Source organism: Malurus melanocephalus, unplaced genomic scaffold, assembly GCF_030028575.1.
Source record: "Malurus melanocephalus ecotype Western Australia unplaced genomic scaffold, MMel_1.1 scaffold_4, whole genome shotgun sequence".
Lineage (NCBI taxonomy): Eukaryota > Metazoa > Chordata > Aves > Passeriformes > Maluridae > Malurus > Malurus melanocephalus.
The window spans coordinates 2,822,977-2,842,439 of NW_026623236.1; the positions used below are offsets into that span (position 1 = coordinate 2,822,977).

The following is a 19,463-nucleotide window of genomic DNA, read 5'->3' on the forward strand; positions in this document are numbered from 1 at the left end:
GGAGGCTCCAAGCTGAGTGTTCGTTTTCCCCACAAGTGCCGCCGCCCCCTGCTGTACAGACCCGGCACTGCAGCCCGCGCGTTACTGCGGGATCACAAATGGTTTGGGGCGGAAGGAATCTAAAGATCATCTGGTTCCAACCCCCCTGCCAYGGGCAGGGACACCTTCCACTAGAYCACATTGCTCAAATCCCCACCCAACCTGGCCTTAARCACTTCCAGAGATGGGACAGCCACAACTTCTCTGGGCAACCTGTTCCAGTGCCTCACCACCCTCACAGTAGGATCTTCCTAGTATCTAATTCAAAGCTACTCTCTTTCAGTTTAAAGCCATTCCCTCCTGTCCTATCACTACATGTCATTGTAAAAACCCATAAGATGGGCTGCAAMACTGTTGCTGTCTCAGGAAACAGCAACTAGATCAGAAATACCCTACTCTAGTGGCAAAGAACAAACCACAACTAGMTAAAAAAGTGAGCAAAAATCATCAGATACTGAAAATTACCTCTCAAATAATTTTATTTATTGCTATAAATAAATTGAAGCTACACTGGCACTGTGAACCCTGGGTGAACCCAGGATGGCTGTAGAGATGCTACATCAGGCGCTGGAAACAGCTTATCAGCCACCATGAGCTCATGCTCACTGCTTCCTATCTGCAGTCAACTTTGGTACCCATTTCCCAGCACCAGAGCCTATTCACATGACCCCATCGTGACCTCTGCAAACAGCTCCAAGTACATGCTTTTGTTGATGAAACCAGCCTAAGTCCTACTTTTCCTAAGACAATGTAATTTTTTCTCCTGAGTTATATACACATGGGTGTGAGGTATGTGGCCCTGCAATAAATTGAACCACTAAAATAGTGTAGGCTTAAGACAAACAAATAAAATGCCTAAGAATTTATTACAAGAGMTGCATTAAAGATAGCAATTGAATCAGCTCAATTGACTAGGCAGCAAGGACAACCATACAACAAATGGGCTGCAACTTTTGTGGATTCTGTGCCTAATCTCTTTTTTTTTTCTAATTGTGTCTTTCCCCTGCTGTCATTTTTATTGCCTTCTCTTTCCTAAATACAAACTTTTACTTGTGTTCATTAAAAACCTGATCTGGCGGATCTATTGGTGATTTCAGATCATCTCTCCTCTCAAGACCATTTTAGATTCTGTTGGTCTTTCTACTGTGTAGCRACTGTACATTTTGCAAGTGTATGCCTATTCAGTTTAGTCTTAGATAAACAAAACACTGAACAACAGAGTGGGGAATAGGTTCCTGCAGAAAAATATCCTGTCAGTTTGATAAACCTTGTTTGATAACCATGTTTCATTTTATCAAGCAATTATCATGCCTTTTATGGTGATTTTACCTGATCATTTATTGATTGGTTTRCTTGTAGTCCAATTACCTTGACCTAGAAAAAAGCTTTTAACAATCTTTTCTTGTTCTCTTATCCAAAAGGCCTACTTTTCATGGAGCAAGATAGGATTTCCTCTTGACACATTAATGTACAAATAAATATGCTCCCTTCAAGCCATGCACAACRCTGCCTCATCTCCTAGCAGAATGTCAGACTACTCTCCCAAGCCATTAAGTTTTCCCAAGTTGATATTATTATACGTTCTAAGATTATATGTTCCAAGAGATATTACTTGCACCTACCTATTAGGGTAAAACATTTGCGAACACAAACAGTGGAGAAGTTCTGTTTTTCCCGTAAATAATCAGCAATTTGCCCAGACACAATTATACATAACCAGCAGCCAAAATAAGGTAGGGCAGACAAAAATCCATTCTGTTAAGGAGGTTAAAAAAAAAAGTTAAAATACTAAAATGACAAATCAATATGCTGAAAAATCACTTGTTCTAGATTCAGAGGTCTCAATATCACCTGTCCACATAATTATTGTTGGTGTTACATAAAAGACAAACCTAGGGATAGAAAAAGCAAAGTATAATAAAGTTACCAATGTGTAAACTTTTCATTACTTGATGTAATCCATAACTACCAATGCAGACAGACCAAAAACTCAAAGGTTTTAAATCAGCAACTGGGTTCAGGAAAAAGAAAACTATWATTGAAGGTATCCTGTGGACATTAACCTGATCATGGAAGTTTCCAGGATACCAGTATCAAGCAAGTTACTAAAGTAAGTGGAAGCTGTAAGTATAATTTAGAATTTTGAAAAGCTATATAGAACCTCTGGGATTTGTACTACTGTTACATTATTCCTTATCCATCTGCTGAAACATCTGATGCTGGCTGTAAACAGAGACAAAATATAGAACTAGGACTTCCATCACATCTAGGCTGGACATCCCATGATTCCAAAGTAGAGTTACTATTCAGGATCTGACATGACTTACGCTGAAGTCACCAGTTAATTACCATAACTTTAAACAAGTGCTATTTAGAGACTTCTGCCTGATTCTACATGTTTTTCTGATGAAGGGAAACAAAAGGTACTACTAAACTGCCTACATTTACAGCCTTTCCAAACAATATGGATAGTTACTGATAACACAGGTATAATTTGACCTAATCTGTGATTGAAAAGAGGTATTTGAATAAAAATGTTATAACCTTTTTACATTAGTATGAAATGCATGTTTGTCAAGAAGTGAAAGATACCCTAGGAATTTTAATTGAAATGAAACATGAAACATATCCCCACCTGAAGTCCACTCTATCAGCACCTACGCGTGCTGCCTGTTGGGTTTCAAAGCTCAGTTTTTAAAAACAGTAAGTAAAATTTTGAAAAATAGAAGATAGTCTCAGTAATTAAAAAACCTTTTTTAAGCGCTATTCAAAGACACAGCATTGTTTTTAAMCAATTATTTTAGAAAGGATATTGAYGGACCRTTAATTCAGAAGAAGGTGACTATATTTTTATATTTCTCACCTCCTGTGCATCAAATCTCAGAATCTCCTTCATGTATGTGGGCAAAAGCGTAAGAAGTGTATAAAAAGTCCAATTATAAGAGAAGTGTGCCACAACGATAGCCCAGAGTGGAAGGGACTCCAGCATAGGTCTCCAAGGAACAGATTTCTGTGTAGAAAGCTGGCAAGCAGGAGACAAAGAGAAGAGAAAAAGAAGGAAATMATGATATTAATATGAACATTTACTAAATACAGTATTTTGATGCTAACCAAATCTATACTGATCATCCATTCTGAAAGGCAAAAAATGWGTCTTGGTTGATAGATGAAAGTCATCAACAATGAATTCATTACTGTTTTCAGTTCTCAGTGAAGGTACACTAAGGTATGTTACTGCTTTGATGTTTACTACTCCAAAGTAAACCAATTACTACTACATTTTGTAATTCAAAGAGTATGCCTACCCTTGTTCAAATTTAATGCCTTCTGCTTTTACTATAAATAATTAAGTATTTAGTCACCCCTCAGGTATTTATTTAGCTGATGCTTTCCTACTCAATCCTAGATATTAATTTTGGTCTCTCAGCCAGCTTCACTGGAAATATATATCCCATGTCACAGGAATTAACTTTATGCACACTTTAGGAATTGGTTCATTAGCATTTTCTCTGTGAACAGTAATCAGTTTCATACTCTAGATGACACAATGAGAAAGAAAAATGCTGTAAAATATCATATTGCAAATGTTAAAGACATTATACAGGTCTGGATCTAGTATAAAATGACACATTTGAGCTTTTTTTCCCAATAAAAGCTTTCTAAATAAAGCACTGCAACAACATCTGTAACAATAGGCATTATTGTAAATGCTTTGTTTGATTATTGATTGTTTTTCAGCTTATGGCACTATTTTTAAAATGTTTTTGTTTGAAAATCCTGCTTCCATCTCAGGTTAAGATTATTCTATACATAAGCAGAGTATGACATTAACAACGTTTGTGCTTTATTTTCAAACTCAAGTAAGTAGGTCTCTATGAAAGTGCTGTACCTGATCTTTGAGAGGAGAYAGTATGTATTCTCTTTCAGCATGTGAAATGCTCCTGTGAGTTTCTGGTGTGTCACTAACCAAACACATCCAGAAGAACCACCATAATATGCCAAGTGCACCTATTGTTGTGAGAAGATGTGTAAAGAGATAGAAATAAAAAAATAAAAAATTAGATCAAGTGAGTAACACTCTCAGATGATAGTCAGAAGTGTTTTCTCAATACTCTAATACAATTTTAATAAACATTATTTTTTCTATCTACTTACATACACAGTTTCTTAGGCGGCTTAACAATGCACATTTAGATATAATAAAGACTGAAGATGACTAAGCAGAATTTCTTTTTGTTCTTTCCTCTTTTTTTYCCTCTACTTGAAGTGCTTCACACAGCAAGAAAGCGGCATGTGTGCACATAATTGTATTTTTATCAGTCACATGGAAAAGCCACAAAGGATATGGCTCACCCTCAGGAAATAAAAAATTCAGATTAAGTTTAATCATAAAATATACTTTGTGCACATACACAGAATATCACTACATACAAGCTTAATCAATGCTTAATCAATGCACCAATCCTCCTTTTMTTTTTTAAGCCAACCCCAGAATTGTCATTTGAAGAAAAGGTAACTTTTCAATAATTAGTCCAAATTAACTGCACTTTCATGTAACTGTAACATAGTAAGTAATTTAATTTTGTTCAGTTCTTTGAGYTGAATCCTTGTAATTTATAAAAAATTGGGTTTTTTTTTTTTTAGGAAAATATAACTCTTGTCTTATATTCTGATTCCCCCTTCCCCATGCAGAATATGAAATGACTCAGACACATAAACAGACCTGTAAAAAGCATCAGCTAGATCTGTGAGATGTTGTTAAAAAAAGTATTTTCTGCGTCAGCTTCCTCTAAAACACAAGTCACAGTAAATATGCTATGCCTTGCATTTTGGGCATTCCTTCTGAGTCCCTGTGACTGCTAGAGATTTTCCACAGTTTACATTTTAAGCAGCCGTAACTTTTCACACGTTCTTTCATTCAAAGTTGAAGTTTATTCCGGGGATTAAAGTTATTAACTCAATTTCACACTTCAGATAAGAAATTTCAGCCTGTTGTTTTCAAGTGGTGGGAGAGTTAAGAGCATTTGACTTGTACCAGCTTTTGTCCAACTCAGAGACAGCTTTGCTCATTGGAAGAAGGCTTATTTAGCCATTCACTGGAATCTACTTAGCTTTAAGTATCTCTAATTGCCCAGAACAAATAAAATAGTAACTCAACATGTCAAACATGCTTTTAAAACTTAAAATAACTTTTATAAGAGATGCTTTTCAAAAAGAATATGGGTTGTGCTTTTAATAATTAAGAAAAATCAAAACAGCACAAACTCACCAAATATGTAGAACACATAAACCCAGCTCATATAGTAGCAAATTAAACCAGATAGAGGCAGAGACACAACAGTTCCCAGCTGTGCACCTACCGGAAGAAAGCAAAACAAAGTGGAAAAATAATTTGATCTCCTATGGACCCCTTAAGTATGAGTGGCATTTCAGAGTTATTTTATTTTTCTGTAATACATCATGCATAAAGATTGTCACCATCACTAGAAAGTTATGCTTTGCTTTAAAGAAACACAGGCACAATGAGCTGCTTTGGCAGCTCCAAGGAAATAGAGCCATAAAGCCCTAAGTAACCAAAATTAGGAGCAGAGAATGACAAAGACAAGCATTGTTGGCACATTTGCCTCCAATAAAGTGATGGCTCTAATGCATCTAAACCAATGCAAATTAGTCAACTGGTATTGCTGCAGAACAAGAGAGAGCTGAACACAGTATAATTAAGGCCTTGGGAGTATAAAGTGGCAATACAGTCAGTTTGCATTTTTTGTATCTCCTACCAGCTCCACAAAAGCAGGAATGCTAGAAACATGAACCAGAAGTCACCCATATATAACCAGTAAGTACAAATTACATGTTCCCTGAATGTGACAGGGTATATGATCATGGAAGAAGGGAAAGATGAGCAGATTCCAGTTCAGAATAAAGCCAAAAGCCAGAACAAACTATTCCTGTGCTCATAATTCAACGTACATTTTCTGATGAATAAGGATGGCAGGTGTTTCCCTCTCCCAAATCTAAACCAGAAACCATATTATTTACATACTTAGACACTCTACTGGTGATAAATAGTAGATCTTGTCTCTTAATGTCACCTGTATGATTAATCTCTACTCAGAAAATTTTAAGATTATGTTGATACTCTGGCTACCTAGATTCCATCTTCAAGGAAAGAATTTTTATTTGAGGCAAAAAGCTTCAACCATGAACAACAAAAGCACATACCCCCTGCAAAATATAAATCAAATTAACAACAACATATAACCTCAACCACATGTTCTCTCAGAAAATTGATATGGTAAGGATTAAATTAACTTCAGACTACATGACTGGCAATGTCGAGGAAGGAAAACCGTCTGCCAAGCTTATACAAGATATCTTATCCACCTGTGACTGCTAACATTTGACTGTTCAAGGCCACAGACTCTTCTCACTAAYACATTAGCTTATAGTTTCACAAAATACAAACGGACAGTTTAGAAACTCCCAATTGCTAAATGCAGAAGTCAATCCCAACTCTGTACTCTCTGCTTAACTTATGTGCTGGGTCTCACTTGGAAGACTTCTTTTAAAGTAGATTTAATTAAATACTAAGGCAGAAAACAGATTTAAAAAAAAAAGAGAAAAASCTCTCTGATGCATTAGGTGGATTGAAGCTCAATGAAGGGTCACTTCAATGAGTGATGAGACACTTGGTTCAGAGCAAAGTGATGAAATGTGAAGAAGAAAGGATTAAGGCTTCGTACCTCTGGGAAAAGTGAGTCACTAGACTGGCTTAGCTCCTTAAGAAACTGTAGCTGAAGTTTGCATGGTACAGCCCTGCCTTCTTGACAAACCACAGATCAAATAAAAAAGCTGTAACAGAATTATTACTAATAGGAGTGAGCAAAGCAAACCATTACTTCAGTAACTGAATACAAAATTTATCATCCTTAAAGAAATAATATCAATTTTGATTAGCARATTAGAAACCTATGTTTTTCAGCTATCCCTTAAATACTGCAATGAGCAGTTTGACTGACCAATAAACCCCTAAGAGGTTTCAGCAAGAAGGCTCAGTGGAGATGGGCAAGAGCAAACTGTCCATTAAACTCAGGGAATAACACTGTGTGTAACCAACCACAGTTTGCAAAGAAGCTGACTTTATCTCAACACAAAAGCACCAGAAGGTGGCCTTTGTTTTAGATAAGCAGCTATGTCAGTCGAGTGGATCATCTGGTAGTGTCAATGTTTCTCTTCATTCAGTTCACTAAAACTGTGACTGTCTCCCTGAGTTAGCCAGACCAACATGATGGGAGTGAATTTTGGGTCAGCCCAACACAAAGTATAAAAGCTAGACAACATCAGAATTTCTGAGAGAACAAGAGACTCGACTTGCCTTCAATCGAAATCAAAGTGTATTGCAATTGCTTTATTTTGCTAAGTGTCAACTTACACTGCTAACTGCTAACTTCTATTTGTACTGTGCTTTCAGTACATTCCATATCACTCTGCTAAATCCAAAATCCTGTGTAACATTGAGTATCTTCAAACAAGTAAATAAGATATCAAACATTACACCTTCCAGACATAGGATATCTAGGAAAATCTGGTCAGGGAGTATTGGACTCTGACAAGGAGCTCTTGCAGCACTAAATGGGACCTTGGACATTTTCTTCCCGAAGCTCCTCCAAGAACACTTAATCCTCTGAAAACCAACCAAACAGCTCTATCCCGTAASTGCCCCTGCTTTTTTGCTCCTAACACTAAATATTTTTTATTGGCAGTATCTTCTATTAATCAGCTTCACAGTAATTCTTTGCACCACTTTATACAACAGTTAGACCCGARTTTATACTTATTTGTAGATCAATACTTTTTGTCAAGGTTAAAAAAGCCATGAATAAATGAAGAAAAAAATGGAAAGCAAGRCTTACTTTAATGTTATACTTTCTGGATTAAATGCTGATTAAAGTTTGCAGTATAAATCCCTTTGATTTAAGTCAATTCTCCCTGCAGTAAAAATTTATAATCCCATTATCAGCGTGGGAATTTCTCACCTGCATATGAAATACTCAGGAGCTTGCTACGTTCCATTGGAGGAGCCCAAGAAGACCACATTGAATGCATAGCTGGGAAGGTAACACCCTAGAAAACAATGTTTTATTCTGTTGAAATGCAACAATTTTAGAACTCACTTCAACTTTACATGTTTCAATGCATATTTCTTTAAAATACTGTAGTACAAACTGTTAGTTTTTTGTCTAAAAAGAAACCACTCATAAAAATTGTGCAAGGCATGAGAACAAGGAGGCAGAATTAATTTCTCCTGCTTTGGTTTCTGTGTATACTAGAAAAGCAGCAATGATACAAACAATACTGTTTCGAGGCCCTGGTTTTTGAAAAGTGAGAATAACTCTAGTTTTGGCTCAAGTATCCTTACATTTCTTATTTGAAGATAGGCTGAAATAAAGACAGGCTAAAATAAAGTACAAGTGCTTTAATTATTAAAAAAAAAAAATTAAAAACGAAGCCACTCAAATGAAGCAATACATATACTATTCCAGCATACCAACATCCACAGAGTCTAATCACAACAATTTATTAACAAATTATTCAGATACATTTTCAGGTTACATAGAGAAAACAGGATTACCTCTCCCAGTCCTTCCAAGGCTCTGACTGCTATGAGGTAGCCAACTCCCATATTTGCAGCTAAGGGAGTAAGTAAGGTGAATACAGAAGTAACAAAGACGCCAAACCCCAGCAACAGCTTCCCTCCAATTTTGCTTGCAAGATATCCTCCTGGAATCTGAGTAATGATATAGCCATAGAAAAAAGAACCAAGGATCCACCCCTGAGTATCAGCATCCCAAGAATACTTTACTCCCTAAAAAGAGGAAAAAAATCCAACAAAATGCAGAAGTTCAGAATAACAGTTTCTCTGATCATATTTTATACAACACTGAGTCCTTTAGAAGTAAATTTCAAATCTTATTGCTACTTCCTAGGGTCTCCTTCCTTTACATATACCTATACTGCAATCAAAGTAATTCAGGTAGTTTACAGTCTGTTCAGACACATCTAACCCAAGKATGAAAATCATCACTACATGAAATACAAGTGCTCTGGCAACTATTCCTTTTTGCATTCTAAGGAGCTTGGCATAGGTGACAGGTACTGACTACCTAATTCTGCCTGARTATGAATTCCACTTCTGAATCCCAGCAGGATATTCTGTCATGGTCTAGAAAATGGCTTTACCTGCAGAAAATCTATGGACAAAAAAACAACAATGCAGGTGTTTAAATTTAATTTAAAATTTTATTTTAAGAAAGAGAGCAGTCAAGGACAGAGATCACAAGCGTAGGTGGAATAATGGGATAAGCACAACAGAGGGAAAATGAGTTTAGCAGACAACGCAATAAAAGCGAAGATGATTGAGAAAGGAATCCGCAGCTATAAAGAAAGACAGTAAGAAGATATGAACTGTTGCCCAATAAAGTGATTTTGAAATTCAGATCACTTCCAAAAGACCAATTTTCAGCATCTAAATGAGTGGCATATATTTCACAGAAATKATGAGACAGAATCTTCCCATAAAGTTCACCACTATAATTTATGATAAATAATAAATGACCTCTAAAGAAGCAAACAAAATCAAAGCAGAAAGATGGCAAGAGTGCTTACGAATAACTTCAACTACAAGACAAGATCAATGCAAGTCCAAATTCAGAAAGYTGTAGATGTTTTTAAAAGCTTTTTTTCATATCCAACCTTTTAGTTAAGAAATGTGATTTTAAGGATTACTGGAAGTCAGAGGTAAAGAATACAAAAAGTATGATCTGGGAAAGACCTCAAAGAAATGAAGAGAAAAAATATTACATGTTAATTTGTAATGAAATTTCATGCTATTGTGACTGTACGATGAACAGGCAAATTGTGAGCAAATGATGTGAGCTCTGACGCAGATGTAACAGTAACAATTGATTAGTGGCATGTAAAACARTGAGTCATAGTAGATCTACGTGGTCAGATTAGCCAATTTTTAAGGAATAGTACAGAAAAGAGGTATATAAAAAAACTTGACCCTGAGAACAGCACTTCTCAAATAGTTAGTAATTTAAGGCTAATACTTCCCAGAACAGCTTTAAAAGAACCACTGGAAAAGCCATCCAGTAAAACAGCCTGTTYACTTGCCATCTAAGTACGGTTCTATCAATGACAGACTTCTACTAAAACCACTTTTACATGCCACATTACAGGACAATATGTTTGAGACCTCACCGATGTGTTGCGAGGAACATTTGTGGAGGAAGAATGCTCTGGACACACATTGGAAGTCATATTCTTTGCTAAGCTTGTGTTAGGTTCTACCATATCCACCAGAGCGACACTGAGGTTCACACGCAATGCATACAGGAGAAAAAACCCAAAACAGGCCAGGAGGGCGAGATTGTAGCGAGCTGAGCAGCATGTGGGGACTGAAACGAGAGCAAATGAAAAATGTTTAACAGACCTTACAGAATAAGAACAACTCATAAGCAGTTTTTACTAATGTTCTCAGAAATCTTTGGGTAAGATAAAAAATTGGCAAGGAGACAAGCAAATTTTACTTCTTAGGAGGTTTATTCAACAGGGGTAGAGTATGAAGCTGATTGAAAAGAAAATTTAAAACCCACTTTCATACTGATGTGCAAAGCAAATGCAATTCTCATTTAGACAATAGGCAGCTACCCACACAAGAGTAGGGGCTGCAGCAGAAGCTGTGGTCTGTGGAAATGGATTTAGAAACACAGTTTCAAAATTCCTCTCCAAAATACTGTAATATTTATTCAAGATAGAATTTCACACTAAAAAAAACCCCAAAACCAAATTAGTGGGAAGCCTGTAATATACACAAAAAGGGTTCAAGAAAAACAAATACTCTTAAGGTAACGTTAAAGAACAGTCATTGCTATTTCAGGCTGTTTTCTAGGACAAGTTTTCCTTCTATGAGTTTGCTTATAAGGAAATATGCATTTKCTGATGGCTGCCAAACAGAGCAAACTACCAGAATGGGGAATAGCAAACACTGTGGTGGCACTGTGAAACAGTAAGTTTCCCAAGTTGCCCAGTACACYGCTCTTGGCAGTTGCAAGACAACAAAGCAAGTAAGTCCTAAGAGTCTGCGTAAAATCTGTGTCRTGACATTGTCAGGTCTCTCAGCTGTTTATGCACTGATACCAGACTATGCACTATAACACAGTTATTGATTTCCTACAGTAGTACGAAGCAGCATTTGGCAAAGATTACTCATCAGTGCCAGGAGATCCAGATCAGAGCTGYAACAGTTTAAAGGTCTGCAGCTACTCTTTATGCACTAGGAATGCCTGAAAATACTGAGCAGGRATGTCACATTGTTGAGGAACTACTTGAATAATCTGCTGAATTTTCAAATAAAAAGTAGTTTCCCCTCTTGTAAGAGATCTACGTTGCTAATGGGCAGTTTTATAACCTGGATGTCTAAAACTCTGGAAAGACTRGAGATCAGCAGATATTACATCAGTCTTCAGCGATCCTTCACTATTCAGAGTTCAAATTATGAACAGAACAAGTACATCTATGAACAACAGAACTGACTGGAGCGTCATCTGTTTCTGCAATATGTCATCACTTGATTGGAATCTTAATCTGCAGTAAGAAACAAAGGACATGCCCTGTGGACAAGCTGACGAGACACCTTGCCTTTCCCATTAACTTCCCTCAAACAAGGAATAAGCCTACATGACTTTATTTTTCAAGGGGAACACCAACAGAGCCTATATGCAAGATTGTTTTTCATAAAATTAGAAGAATTTTCCCATTTCAGTAGTTTCTAATCCTGGCAAACTTTATGTGAAATTCATTACAGCAGCACAAGTTGTTAAGACACAGAAATGCTGTACTTGCTATGTATGTACTTAATAAATAAATAAATWAAWAAAAATCAAGRTTATTGTACAAATATGCAAAACTCCTTACAGATGTGCGGTAATTGCAAGTTTTGTCTCAGAAGCATTTGAAAAAGGCATATTGGATTTTTAAATGACATGAGGGAGAACAGCCAAGATTTTACTGCTTACTTTAAAAACAACAGGCACCAAGAACAGGAAGTACTTACTACAAAAAAAAAAACTAGTTAAGCAGCTTTGCTGCTCCTTGTTGTTGTTTAAAAAGCAATTTACCTTAAGTAGAAAATGTATAGTCGTATAATTTTCAGCAATGAATATAATTACAGGTAAAGCTACTTAACTTTTGACTTCTTGCATTTGCTGGGGTTAGACAATAATAACAGAAAGCTGAGTAACACTGATGATGTAACCTTTCCTTGGAAATGCAGATTAATWGGAGCGTTCATTACTCTTTCTCTACAAGACTCTTATTGGTATACAACTTGCATGGAGAACAAGCTCCACAATACAGATGTGCAAGAACTTAAGGTCACTAGTGTCATTTTTTTTTTTCAATTGTAAACGGTTTATTAAAAACAACTAACAAACATATAGATCTGAAAGTCTGAAGCAAACAGCTACTAAATTATTGATTTCCTGTCATTCCTCCATGTGCACTTGAAATACGTCAGAATATTAGATCARGTTAACAGAAATGGAAGATTCAAGAAGATTACAGGTGTGTTTCAGGAGATTGCTATAATCAAAGAGACACAAACATTCACTCCCCTAAAGTTTAAAGCACCTAACCAAAGTTTAAAGCACTGTTTTCAACGTCTTACCTTGAGCAGCAGCCTTTGGTCCGACATCTATAGTTAATTCTGATTTCAGGGGCATGTTTTAAAGTACAGTAGYTATAATTGAACAAGATTCTTAAAATGCAGTTAAAATATAGGTCTGTGCTGCAAGTTACACGGCAGTTAAAGGAAGTTGCTCATCTGCTGTAGTTTTCCTTGTGGGTGAGGTGAGCCACCTCCAACTGGAGCCTGAAGTATTGTGCAAACTTAAGAACACATTGCTTTAGTAAGWCTTGAGATCAAATTTCTCTCCTTCTGGTACTTTTAAAGTCATTTTGTTAGCAGTCCCCCTTGAATCAGTTGCACGTTTACTAAGTAGGTTAGAGCATTTTTGCATGGCATACTGAAGAAACTAAAAATCTTACTCTGCTCTTTATAGGTTCTATATTCTGGGAAGCAAAACAGAGAAATAAACATGCAGGCTCTGTTATTAAGCCCTGACCATATATCGAGGCTCCTCTCCTACCTTTGTGCATCATTTCACCTTCCTTCCTCTCCATGCTTCAAYAACAAGCAAGCAATTAGTGCTATTCAAATATACCTTGATAGGAAATTCTGACACGATCTCGGTGGAGTTTTTAACAGTTAGACCGGTATCGGGGCTGGACGGTCTTCACTGCAATTTCACCGAGCCAGGGGAGGTGTCTGTGGTAGGGCTGCGCGCCACCGACAGAGCCGCGTCCGCTGTCAGCAGCCGGCCCGTGTGTGATGCAGCACCCTCGGGCACCCATGGAGGCACCCCGACACCGAACGCCACTAACAGCACGGGCGGGCGGCGCAGCCCCGGGCCTGTCACTGCTGTCCCGCCACCGCTGACCCCGCCACCGCTGTCCCGCCACCGCTGTCCCGTCACCGCTGTCCCCGTCACCGCTGTCCCGCCACCGCTGTCCCGCCACCGCTGTCCCGTCACCGCTGTCCCGTCACCGCTGTCCCCGCCACCGCTGTCCCCGCCACCCCGCAGCGGCACCGACCCCGGGCCCCGCAGCGGCGCTCGCGGCCCGCGCCCCGCGCCTCCATGGCAACGCGACGCCGCCACACGGGGCAGCTGCCTCTCCTCTCACCCGTRTCGGGCTGGGGCTCCTTGAGCAGCGGAGTGCGATCCTCTCCCTCTTCGGGCTCCATCTCGCTGCTGCCACCCGGACCGTGCAGGGCGCTCAGGGCCAGACCGCCCGGCGCCACCGCTGGGGCCGGGAGCGTGGCGTGGCGTGGCGGTGGCCCGGCCCGGCCCGGCTCGGTTCGGTTCGGTTCAGCTGAGCTCAGCTTAGCTTAGTTTAGCTCGGCTCGACTTGCCCCGCCGCCGCTCCCTGTCCACTCGGCTCTGTCCCGCCGGGGCCGGGCAGCGGCGGCCGCATCCCCCGGCGATCATGTGACGGGCGAGGCGGGCGGAAATGGCTTCAGCCGCAGCGCCATGCTGGTGCCGGGCCGCCCTCGGCCGCCATCTTTAGTGAGGGCGGCCGCTCCCTCCYTCCCTCCCGCCGGCTGACGGGACCGCAGGGACACGGCTATCGCGGGCGGCGGGTGTCGCTGCGCGTGATGTGCTGAATGCTGAGGGAAAAACCTTCTCAATTTATACCCATGACTCCTTGTCCTGTCACTACAGTTCCTGAAAACGAGTCTCTCTCTGGCTTCCCTGCAGTCCCCCTTCAGACACTGGAAGGTTGCTATGAGGTCTGCACACAACCTTCTCCAGGTGAACAGTCCCGATTTTCTCAGCCTTCACAGGGGAGGTGCTCCAGTACCCTTATCGAATGCATGTTTAAATGCAYCAATATAAATTAATAAGCATCATGGGATATGTAATAGAGCGTTTTCTCCTGGAATCAGTGTTTTTCAATCCCAGTCAAAGCTATCAACAGAGTGGAGATCTTTAAACTTTACAGGCTCCTTCCTACATGGGAGCCACCTCCACTCATCCATCCACTCATTGGCCTTGCCAGGGCTGAGTGCTGAGTCATTTTGAYAATGCTGCCAGTCATCTACTGAAAGCTTTACTTAGATTGCCTATGCCATTAGGGTATAATAAACGTCCTTCTGACATTAGGGTATAATAAAAAAGTTACTTACTGACATGTAAGTAACTGCCTGGAAAATTCTGTGTACGGGAAAATAGAGGGATGTAAAAGATTCCTGGCAGCATATTCAGCTATATCGTTTCACACAAGGTAGATATACTGACTTTGCAAATATCAATAGAACAGCTGTGACTGTGTGCTTATCATTCAGTATTACACCCATGTGAACASATGAGGCAAATCAGGGCTTCTGCTTTGGTTGTGAAATTTAGCCTTGAATGTCTTCAAACTTACCTGGAAGTCATTCTTACAGTGAAAATTAGGGAAAGAAACCAGAAAGACAAAACACACGTCAAGCATATTTTATAACATTTTATGAGAAGTGGTGACTTGATTTGTAATCCTTTAAGACTTTAGCTTTGCATTTCACACATGCTGTACTCTTCTTGGCATTTTTGCACATACCACTAGAGACTCCAGTTCACTAGCACCCAGCCCATGAGGAAGGAAGTGTAGGGATGTATGGGCCAGGAATGTGTGCAGTATGCACAAAATCATGAGTGTGATCACTTCCATCCACAGGCTGAATCCCAAGCTCTCCAGAGACTCCTCTCATCATAACACAGGTTGGATGAGGGGCTGCAGGGCCTGAAGCCATAGACAAAGCTTTTCCTAGATGTCCCCTTTTTTTTATCTCTTATTTCTTCTCCCCAAGGCAAGTTGTCTTTTAAATCTACCTAGACTTTCAGTATGGGAGAGTGYTAAAAACCCTTGCACTAGCAAGGAACATGGATTTCTCTGCCTTGCTGCCTTCTTCTCAGATCTTGTAGACTTTCACTGTGGAGTGAATCTTCCTCAGTGACACATTGGTGACACATTGCACCAAAAGCAGCTTGATTGCAAGGCTGCAGCCCCACAGGCAAAAGGCAACACCCATGAGTACAGATTCAGGAGTGTGTGAGGAGCATTGTTTTGTCACAGCAGATAAGAACCTCATTGCTTACACCCTGGAGGCTTTGTGTGCAGCTGTATGGGAAAAGGTGTGTTTTGCCTCTGTCCAACCTACCAGGCACTGCTGGTTGCTGGCCTGCTTTKCCAGGCTGTGTGATACTTCTGATGCTGCCCTGATGTGGAGGATTTGAAATATTTTCTAACTTTATTTCTGAAAAGGACAATTATATTCAAACACTTCGGTGCTGGTTACTTTCATTGCTGTATGCAGCTGTACTCCGGGCTGGGGAGGTGGTGGACAGCACTGCTCAGCACCTCGCTTCCCTTGTCACCTGACTCCACAGCATAAAAGAGGAAAACAGCAGATGTTTCCACTTCCTTCCCTAAATTCCACACTGACATTTCAAATCACCRAGCTAAAAAGGCATGCTGCAGCATGTCTCATATGGAGCAGTAGATGGCTCTCTTTCCTCTTAAGTCCTGCTGGGAAAAGAAACAGTGGGYCTTCAGAGAAAATCCAGCCTTGTTCCCTCCAATGCCATGGCTGCTTTTGGGCAAGCTGTCATATTCATTCAACAGTGCAGACATGATACAGCTGTGAGGATGTAGGAATGCATTTTAAACTGATTAATTCCAGCTATACTCAATGGCTTAAAAGATGAAGAAGGTGGCCAGGGAAAATAGATCAGTGATGTTAACTTAAATGGCAGTATGTCCTCATGGAGCAAGATAATATCCCTTCTCTCAACCTCTTAAGTCTTATAGGGTCTGGGTTCCCACTTTTTTCAGTCTTATAAGAATTACTATTACAAGATATCTTTATTTATTTATACCATTATTTATGTATCCATTTTTAAGGAATCTGACTTTTGAATTTTTTTTTTCAAGATAAAAGAAGAAAGGAGCAGAGAAATACAGATCAAATTCAAAACAGAATAATCATGCAGTTACTATCAAAGAACTGAAAGTAACATAAACAGAAGATTTGTCTAAGTCTCCTTAGTCAYACCATACAATATTTTAATGGTGTAAATGCCTAACAAGGATATTTAGATTTTAGAATTATAATTTACAAAATAGAAGAACATAAAGTTAAGGTATCACATTGTTTGGACAAGAMAAAACACACACATGCATCTAGGTAAAAAATTTCTCAGGTTTCCCATAAGAGAGCAAGTTACAGTCAATCAAAAAGGAAAAGAATTAGGATGCCTTAAACTGGGCAGTTCTCCTACTGTAAAGCTGAATACAAAGTTATTACTAAATCATGCATAAGATGATGCTGACCAAATCAGAAATGGCTTATGTGGCTCTGGCAGTACAATGTGTTTTCATCTGTCTGGAAATATTCCGTCTGCTGCAAATGCCTCAGGGCTCCCTGTCGCCATGGATATTCTTGCCTGGGGCTTTATGTTGGGAAAGRAGACCTACCCTGCCTGCTTTTCTTGTTGTTTGTTAGCAGAGGYATTCCATGCTGTTCAATATTTGGCATTGGCCATGGCAGCAGAAAGCCTGGGACTTTATTAGCAACAATCCTTTCATATTGAAGAAAGGAAGGCACGTATTGTGTCCTCTCCAAAGTACTCCTCTGGGTTATATGGCAATGCTCAGCTTAATTCAGAGAAATGGCTTAGTCTTTGTATTGCCTAATTTTAGTGCTATATGAGCCAGTGGGAGGACAGATTGGAAGTACAGGTAATCTTAATGTCTAGACTCCCTTATTTATAGGTGTTCTCCCTGAAGGAAATGAGAGTGGTGATGATGCTGAACATTTCCTATTAAACAAGTGGCCTCTGTTCAGAACACTCATCTGTACATGGAAACATGGTCTCATATTTCTCTTCTGTCAGTRGCATTTAGTAACTGCAGTGAATGCTGAACCTTAGGCAAGACGAGGCACTGGGGCTTTGTGGAATATCCTTTGTTTTTAACTATAGATGTTTCCTTATATATAGAAGCTGTGAAYATCCTTAGGGAAAAGAGCAGATTTCCCTCAAGCTTTGTGGATTAGTTCTGTATTTTATGGGTTAATAGCTAATTGTTAATGGCTTCACTGTGGACTACTGAGGGATGTTGGAGTGCTCATTAAGTGCAAATCTTTCTATGGACTCACAAAAGCAGAGGAATAGCTATGTCTACTGGACCAATGTTCACTTCCCCTCAGTACCCTGTCTCACACAGCAGTCAATAGCAAATGCTGAGGGAAGTATTTGTACAGATCAAACATAGAGTGATACATCCTCCGAATAGTCCCTGAATGTTTGGATACACTSATTGGTGACTCAGGCTAGTCCTGAGCAGGATGTGGTATGCCTGTACTGAATAGTCCMTGGCATTTGTCAGACAAGAATTTATGCCATGTGAATCCATGTAAAATTCAGTATTCATGTTCCTTGTGAAAAGGAGTTCCACATATGAATTATATACTGTGGATGTGTTATGCCTTTGTAGTCTTTCTGAGAAGAAATGCTTTTTTTTTCCTGAATCCCCAGTAATACTTACCTCTCCCTGTGCACATGCTTACCCATAGAAACATTAGCTTTTAAGGCATTTTACTGGTCGAGAGTCATGTTGGACTTACTCTTTCAGCTGTGTGGCTCAGTTTTGCAAAATCATGTCTTTAKACCTGCCTGGTGCCAGGTTAGAATGATCCTTTCCAGAGTTTCCACCCCATGATGTGCTGCATTATGATAGAGCAATGTTGAGACTGTCCAGATCTGTGGCAAAGCAAAATGAATCTGAATTATTTTGTCATAAAAGATGGAGTTATGAAGATAAATATGCTAGTATCTCACAGGTTTTCTCAATAGTTTTGTCCTGTTCCTGATTGGAAGTTGATTGGTAACTGAATTTGTCAAAGCCTAGAACTGCCAAAGAACATGCTGCAGCTCTCACTAAGCTGTTTTCTTTTTTGAATGCAAACTGTAGTGAAAGTTAATGGTAAAACTTTAGAAGAATATTTCCATTGGCAAAGCCTTACTTAGTCTTAGAAGTGCTGATATGTGAAATTATGCACAATAAGTGAGAGATTCTGAAAATTATATTTCTCTTGTCAGTAACTAAATAAATAATTTTTTTTCAGAGATCTCAGAAATCAGGATGGAACCCATCATGCAGGACAGGGTMATGTGCTTTTCATGCTCAAGGAACCTAATAGGCCTGTCAAGGTAAGAACCTGTGAATTAGGAACTTAGTAACAGTGAGTCTCTTGCATTCACTAGGCATTCTCCCAGTCAATCTAGGAGACTTGAAAATGTGTGTGACAGTGTGATATTCCTCAGACCGGTTGGGGAAATAGAGGATGACACTACTCGTTTTTACCAGCAGGTGTCTAAGGAAGATGTAGGTCTGAAGCTTCTCAGATGTTTGGAATCTAGATGTGCCTAGCAAAAAGAAAAAGAAGCTTCTTGTGACAATAAAGACACTTCTCCTTTGACAGTGATTTGCAAAAATGTTGAATTTTGAAAGAGTAAATKTGGTGTCTTTTTATGAAAGCTTTTTTTTTTTACAATATTGACCAAAATAATGCTTCTGTCACTCCATGCTTGAAAATTAGGCCTAAACTCATGGTAATTGTAATACTTATATAACAGAATCAACTTGCTTTTTATTTTGCAAATGTTGGCAGCTATCCCTAGCTATTACATCTAGAAGCTGTACATAAAAACTTTACATAAAATGCAATWGGAGTATTACACAACAAAAAWGAAATAAAG

The 19,463-nt window shown here is 39.2% G+C and overlaps 1 protein-coding gene across 1 annotated transcript in view; it reads right to left on the bottom strand.

Annotated features, from left to right (window-relative positions):
- Positions 1–14,162, bottom strand: part of SLC17A5 (solute carrier family 17 member 5) — a 22,428-nt gene extending 8,266 nt beyond the window's left edge. Inside the window, exons 1-8 of the mRNA XM_057369119.1 lie at positions 13,846–14,162; positions 10,303–10,499; positions 8,672–8,905; positions 8,076–8,163; positions 5,309–5,395; positions 3,929–4,047; positions 2,903–3,061; positions 1,661–1,794 (exon numbers count right to left, since the gene is read on the bottom strand). Coding sequence (XP_057225102.1) covers positions 1,661–1,794; positions 2,903–3,061; positions 3,929–4,047; positions 5,309–5,395; positions 8,076–8,163; positions 8,672–8,905; positions 10,303–10,499; positions 13,846–13,906 — 1,079 coding nt within the window. The 5' untranslated portion in view covers positions 13,907–14,162. The remainder of the gene's footprint in view (positions 1–1,660; positions 1,795–2,902; positions 3,062–3,928; positions 4,048–5,308; positions 5,396–8,075; positions 8,164–8,671; positions 8,906–10,302; positions 10,500–13,845) is intronic.
- Between the last annotated feature and the right edge of the window lie 5,301 nt (positions 14,163–19,463).